The sequence below is a fragment of the Anolis sagrei genome, chromosome 4 (assembly GCF_037176765.1).
Source record: "Anolis sagrei isolate rAnoSag1 chromosome 4, rAnoSag1.mat, whole genome shotgun sequence".
Classification (NCBI taxonomy): domain Eukaryota; kingdom Metazoa; phylum Chordata; class Lepidosauria; order Squamata; family Dactyloidae; genus Anolis; species Anolis sagrei.
In genome coordinates this window covers 218,983,954-218,991,270 of record NC_090024.1, presented here as the reverse complement: position 1 = coordinate 218,991,270, position 7,317 = coordinate 218,983,954, and the positions used below count along the sequence as shown (strand labels likewise).

The 7,317-nt window shown below is 42.8% G+C and overlaps 1 protein-coding gene across 1 annotated transcript in view; it reads left to right on the top strand.

Moving 5' to 3' along the window:
- Positions 1-370: 370 nt before the first annotated feature.
- SLC13A3 (solute carrier family 13 member 3) overlaps positions 371-7,317 on the top strand; it is a 56,356-nt gene continuing 49,409 nt past the window's right edge. Inside the window, exon 1 of the mRNA XM_060772173.2 lies at positions 371-567. Coding sequence (XP_060628156.2) covers positions 457-567 — 111 coding nt within the window. The 5' untranslated portion in view covers positions 371-456. The remainder of the gene's footprint in view (positions 568-7,317) is intronic.

The window sequence follows — 7,317 nt, the reverse complement described above, 5'->3', positions numbered from 1 at the left end:
TGGCACACAAGAACAACTCACCCTTAATGAATACTGGGAAGGGAATTGACGGGTCCAGGGCTAACTTTCTTCCTGTTATCGGGAGTGGGACAGCCAGGCGACCAGGCGGAGGTGCCAGTCCCTTAGGGGTGGTGGAGGAGGAGGGGCCTTCCTCTCTCGAGCTCTGCTTTGGCTCCTGAGATGATGGAGAGGGAGGTGGGAGCCGGGCTCCGTTGGGAGATGGCCCCGTGCTCCGTTCCTCTGCCGCCGCCCCCAGGTAAAGGCAGCCCTGCCTCCTCCTGCGCCCTCCCTCCCCGCCTTCTCCCTCCTTGCCCGGGATAAAACGCCGGGCCAGGCGCCGCAGCCGGCCTCTTGCTCCCCTCTCTCTCAGTCTCTCTCTCGCCTTGCCTTCCCTCCCTCCCTCCCTCTCTGCCCTTCTTCCAAGCAGGCCCCTCTCCGCCAAGGCATTGTCCCGGGATGGCAGCGCTGGGCGCCTTGGTGAAGAAAGTGTGGAGCCTCCGCCGCTACTTGGTGCTGCTTGGCACCCCGCTGGTGCTGCTGCCCATCCTCTTCAGCCTGCCCCCCAAGGTAACCCCGGACAAGCCCCCTTCCTTCCCTCCCTCCCTCCCGGCTAGAAGAAGGGCCTTTTAGGGAGCAAGGTTTCACCCCTTTCCTCGCTTTCGCCTCCAAGCCCGTCTCTGGATTTGAGAGGATTTGTCAGCCCATCAAAGGTGCCTCTACACTGTAGAATTATTGCAGTTTGACAGGACTTTAATTGCTATGGGATCCTGAGAGTTGTTTTACAAGAACTGGAGCCTTCTCTGTCAAAGGGTGTTGGTGTCTCACCAAAGACAACTCCTACATTGAGCCAAGGTAGTGAAAAGTGTTGTCAAACCGCATTAATTCTCCACTCTTGATGCACCCCAACACTGTTCTCTCTGCAAAAGTGCTAAACAAATGATTCCTCACATCATTTCTTTACCTGTATGGCAGGTGGAGCTTCCATAGGTGATGTGTTACCTATGATTCTGTGTATCTCACCTATTCCCTTCCTGCTTACCCTCATGTAGCTCAGTGCTTCTTTTGGGTCCCTGGTCGCAGCAGGTTAAACCTCTGAGCTGCTGGACTTGCTGAACGAAAGGTTGGCAGTTTGATTCTGGGAGTGGGGTGAGCTCCTGCTGTTAGCCTCAGCTTCTACCAACTTAGCAGTTTGAAAACACACAATGTGAGTAGATCAGTAGGTACCGCTTCAGCAGGAAGGTAGCAGTGCCCCATGCAGTCATGCCAGCCACATGACCTTGGAGGTGTCTATGGACACCATTTCTAAGCTCTTTGGCTTAGAAATGGAGATGAGCACCATGATTAGACTTAATGTCAAGGAGAAACCTTTACCTTTTAAGTGGGACTAGCCTTTGTGGACTAATGTGCCACAAAGACGGGCATCATATCTGTGCCCATAGATGACAAGTTTTTTCTTTTTCTTTGGAAAAGCCTTCACGGATCTGCAGCTGGTGACTTGAGGACTGGCACCATGGCCCCCGGCTTTGAATAATACTTGTGCTGTTGTTAAAAGTGATGAGAAGAAGTATTGGATCACCCCCTTTCCTTGGCATGGCTAAATGACTGCAGTGAGACCCACCTGTCTTTCCTTGTCAAGAGATGCAGACTCAGACTTCTGCGCTTTTCTTCTTTCTCTGTGTGGCATATCCTCCTCCGGGAGTAACATTTGCTTCCCTACTAAGCACTCAAACTCAACTTTGGAATAGTCAAGAGACTTATCAGAAGATGTCTTTATCTCCTGTCTGCCTTATTTACCCTGATTTCATTTCTGTTTGCTTCCACAATCACTCTTCTCTGCCTCTTCTTTGCAACCCCCATTTTGGAGCTCACTTGGCCAAAGGCACAACAGACACTACACCTGGCTAGATTTTGGGACTTTTTGTACTTTCCCCTATCCTCTAGTTTTGTACAATTTGGTCCAATGAAGAGTTCTACAGAACATGGAAGCTTGGCATTTTAGTGGTCTTGATACCTAGTGATATTACCCAGTTTTGATTTTTGCTTTTTTATTCTGGGATCACACAGCTGTTTTGATTTTATCCCTATCTACTGTTCCAATGAAGGAATCCTTACAAGGAATCCTCTGCTCCCATCCCATATACTTTATTATTATTTTTGTTTACTAGCTACACTTGCACCCCCTTCCCGTGGCACAGCATGTTAAACCGCTGAGCTGCTGAACTTGCTGACTGAAAGGTTTGTAGTTTGAATCTGGGGAGCAGCATGAGCTCCCGCTGTTAGCCTCAGCTTCTACCAACCTAGCAGTTTGAAAACATGCAAACATGAGTAGATCAATAGGTACTGCTTCTGCAGGAAGGTAATGGCACTCCATGCACTCATGCTAGCCACATGACCTTGGAGGCGTCTATGGACAACACCAGCTCTTCGGCTTAGAAATGGAGATGAGCACCAATCCCCAGAATCGGACACAACTAGACTTAATGTCAGGGGAAACTTTTACCTTTACCTAGCTACACTTGAATTACTTGTTAGGGATACTTATGGCCCTTACTGAGCCTTTCAAGAGATCCCAGACTTCCTTCTACTCATAGTCGTTCTCTGGCCCAGAAATTACTTCATGTGAGCTGAGGAAGTGTATGTTTGTCATCCAAGAGAAAGTTCATGAGACGAAGTCATGCCCTTCAGGCATGGTGGTTAACCGGCTTCCTTCACTTCTCAATTCCCAACAAGGCCAGCTCAATGCATTTATTACCTCAAGGAGAGCAATAAATGGTACCATTTCCCAGATATAGTGTTTGACAAGTTATTTCGACATCTGAGGCAGAATTTTCAACAAATTCTTTCAAATATTTTGGTGATAGAACACACCAATAAGAGGCAGTATGGTGTAGTGGTTTGTATGTTGGACTACAACTTTGGAAACTAGGACTTAAATCCTCTTCTGCCATGAAGCCCACTGAGTGACACTGGGCACATCACACACTCTCAGCCCCAAAAAGTCCTGTGACAGGGCCAACGTAGCTTGGGAGATTATGTCAAGGCACACAACAAGAAGAAAAACATTAAATGGCAAATATATTCTGGATTGGCTACTTGATGAGGCCACTTTTCTCTGATTTATGACAGAATTGGCTCTGGCACAGTACAGAATTTCCCAGTTAAGAAAACAATTGGTCCAAAGGAAAATAAATTTCCCCTCCTTTAAGCTGTCTTCTTTTTTCTCCACCTACTTTCTGTTCTTTCTCGATATTCTTTTACCTGTTCATTATGGCATCTGCCCCAAGAAAATATTTCTATTCCTTCCTCCTTGGCTAGATAGATTGGTAAAGGTGTTGGAGCAATAAGAGTATTGTAGTTCTCAAAACTAAGTTGTTGCTCTCTTCTAAGAACAATTTTCCTGCCACTTCAAAAATAGTATATCTTGTTACCTTCTGTGTTGATACACACCCACCCCTAAAGTGTTTGGACAGATGTTCAGTTATTTTCAGGCCTCTTGATAATATTTCTCTCCATTCATCCAAATACAGAACAAATAACCCACTGTTTCCCAAAAGTTTTAAAATGTTATCTTTGTGGATTGTAACTTCATGAATTCTGCTACCCAGCATGGTTCAGGGATTCTGGGAATTGCAGTTAAAAAGGACTTATCCAGGCTCTAAGTTTAGCTCCTGGTGACTCTGGTGGTGCAGTGGGTTAAACCGCTGAGCTGCTGAACTTGGTCACTGGTTCAAATCCGGGGAGCGAGGTGAGCTCCTGCTGTTAGCTTCAGCTTCTGCCAACCTAGCAGTTTGAAAACATACAAATGTGAGTAGATGGATAGGTACCACTCTGGTGGGAAGGTAATGGTGCTCTAAGTGGCCAGATCTTGGAGGTTTCTATGGACAATGCTGGCTCTTTAGCTTAGAAATGGAGATGGGCACCAACCTCCAGAGTTGGACATGACTGGATTTAATGTCAGGGGAAAACCTTTATCTTTACCTAGGTTTAGTTCAAACTGAACCCTCTTCTAAATAAGATACTCACCCATTCAGCTGGGCTTCAGTACCTCAATAGCTAGAAGGCTTTATTTTAATAGATTGCATTTTAATCCATAGCACTCTCAATTGAGACAATTTCCACCGAAAAGGTAGTTTCCACAAAAGTAGTGGAAAGTGGGCTGTCCCATGCTGTGGCATAGTAATCACAGTTGCTTCCTCGCAAAGCTAATTTAGTTACTCTACTTTCAAGAATTCTCTCTTATTCAGGTCACAAGGAAATAATGCTTTTTCCTGGAGAAATTCCCAGAGTTTGTCCACTGCCCTTTTCAGGCATACTTTCCCTTCCGGTTCTCAGAGCTACCTTGTCCAATAAAGAGTATGTTTGCAATCCTTCTCTGTCTCCTGTTTCTCAGATTTCTGTTTCTGAAAGACTTTATCTTAAGCCTATCGGTTGGTGCTGATTTGTAAAATATGATGGTGGATGGGTTGGCAGAGAGCTCATCTATAAATTAACTGTGCCGTTCTATGAAGAGTATTTAGTTGGCAGTAATTTGTGGTGTTCAGTGTGAATTCTGGTTTTTGTGCATATGTTTGCAGCCTGTGACCTTAACCCATTACATGCTTCCTTTTGAGTAAACATGGTAGTCCTGTCAAATCGCTTTCTAAGCATTTTTTTGCATAGTTCTCTAAATAATAATAATAATAATCATCATCATCATCATCATCATCATCTTTATTTGTACCCCACCACCATCTCCCCAATGGGGACTTGGGGTGGCTTACATGAGGCCAAGCCAACAATGCAATACAATAAATATCAAAACATAACAACATAATACATTACATAAAACATAAACTATAAAAACAATATAAAATTACAATAAAATCATTCATAACACATAACATGTTAGTATTGCAGAATGCTTTGGGATATCTTATCAGTTTTAATGATTGGGATTTCTTTAAAAACAAAGAAAGCTCATTTGGCAATGTCTGGATTGGGAATATATAGCAGCTGTCTGTGGCAGAACAAACATTTTATTATATCATCTATAAAAGGGAAATGGTCTAGAATAGGCATGGGCAAACTTTGGCCTTCCAGGTGTTTTGGATTCCAACTCCCACCATTCCTAGTTTAAGCAGTTGAGGGGGGAAAGGAAGGGGTCTGAGGCTTTTAGGAATTGTGGGAATTGGAGTCCAAAACGCCTGGAGGACCAAAGTTTGCCCATGCCTGGCACAGAATATTCTTGCAAGTGTTCACTTTATCTTTTTCCTCTTCTCTCGTTCTTGATTTTGGATTTCAGACTTGCAACAAAAGGGACCCTCAGTTTTGTTTTTGTTTTCAGAAAAAGAAGTGGGTTTTTTTTTGTCTTGTCTGACCTTAATTCTCAGTTTCCTCCAGTTTAGCTAATCTGTCTTTCTGAACTATGAAGTTCACCATAATTACTTCCCTAGCTATGAATTTGCTATTGCATATTTGATGGTTCCTGCATAAATATAAAGTGCCTATTCTGTCTAGTTTTCCTAACACTTTTTCCATGTGTCAAACACATTGGCCTGTAATGAAATGTTCACCTTCTGCAATATGAATTCTTCCTGTCAACTCATGTTAGTTATGAGATCGTTACCTAACTTCCACTGCTTTCTTCACTTGGTAGAGACATAGCTCCTTTGACACTTCCATATAAAATCCAGATTATCTGCTTTGAACTGGATTATTTGGCAGTGTAGACTCATGTAATCAAGTTCAAAGCAAATAATGTAGATGATTGGTTAATCTGGATTATATGGCAGTCACTCAAAACGATAGTTACAACATTTGAGTCAACTGAAATGTGACAAGTGTGTTACTATTTTGGCACTTTGAATTTAGTTTGTAGCAAATGAAGTATTCTGAGGACAAATTGGAGGAGAGAGAAACTTTTGAAAACTTTTCTTTTTCAAGAAAAGCAGAAAAGTTGGATTCAGGAATTAACTGGTATTGCCCTCACCAAATTGGGACCATCAGAGAACTGCGCTTCTTTATATTGCAGTCCTAAGAAAAAAATACTTTTGATGATAGTCTTTGATTTGTGGGAAATGTCCCATTTAGTCAACTGGGGAGATTTTTCTAACTGAAAATATTAGCTCCATATTTTCCTCAGGATTGCAGAAGGAAAGATACAGGTTAATTTCCATTCCATGCTTGTTGAACTTCTAATAATTATCTCCACCCATGCAATTTGCATTAAAAAAACTTTGCAGATTATATGCCTTTGGTTCAGTTAGGAAGGGGCTGCTGGGAAGGAAAATTTCTCAGCTCTGGACTTTGTTCAGGCTGTTTGGTGTTTGATTTATTGACTTTCTGGCTTGAAACTGATTGACAGGAGATGATGCCTCCTTTTCAAACATATATTTCTTCTTGAAAAAAATGCTTCCTATCTATACCCTGGCTGTATATTTTAGCAAAAAGCAGCTGTTAAATATAATGTAGTTTATTCAGAACCACATTCCTTGTGATAATGGAAATGCTAGGATTATTTTTATCATGTTCAAAGCAATATTAAGAAAGACAAGTTTCAGCTCTAAAGCATTTAAAACAGGCATGGGCAAACTTTCTAACTTGGGGGCTGCATGCTAGCACTCCATGCTAACAGGACTGGCAACCTGGTGATGGAAGGAAGGAGGAAGGAAAGAGAGAAGGAAGGATGAAAGGAAGGAAAGACAAAAAGGAAGAAAGGAAGGAAGGATGAAAGGTTGGAGGGGATGGAGGAAGGAAGAAAGAAAGGAAGGGAAGAGAGAAGGAAGGACAAAAATGTGGAAAGGAAGGCCTGGGTTTGCTCATATCTAGTTTAAAATATAAATCGTCTAACTGGGTAGACAAAATTAACCAAATGCTTGCCATGGAATGGAGGGTTGTTTGCATCGTTGGCAAGATGTACTCAGATATCTCATGATACTTGAAACTGAATGGAAGGAAGCTAACTGAATCCAAGGAAAAATCTGATGAGAGGCTAAGTGAAAATCTTTTTAATTGACTAAATGGAAATGATATAATAATAATAATACAGTAATAAGCCACAAAGATCCACCTAGTCAAAGCCATGGTATTCCCTGTAGTAACCTACGGATGTGAGAGCTGGACCTTAGGGAAGGCTGAGCGAAGGAAGATCGATGCTTTTGAGCTGTGGTGTTGGAGGAAAGTGCTGAGAGTGCCTTGGACTGCGAGAAGATCCAACCAGTCCATCCTCCAGGAAATAAAGCCCGACTGCTCACTGGAGGGAAGGATACTAGAGATAAAGTTGAAGTACTTTGGCCACATCATGAGGAGACAGCAAAGCTTGTTGTTGTTGTTCATTCG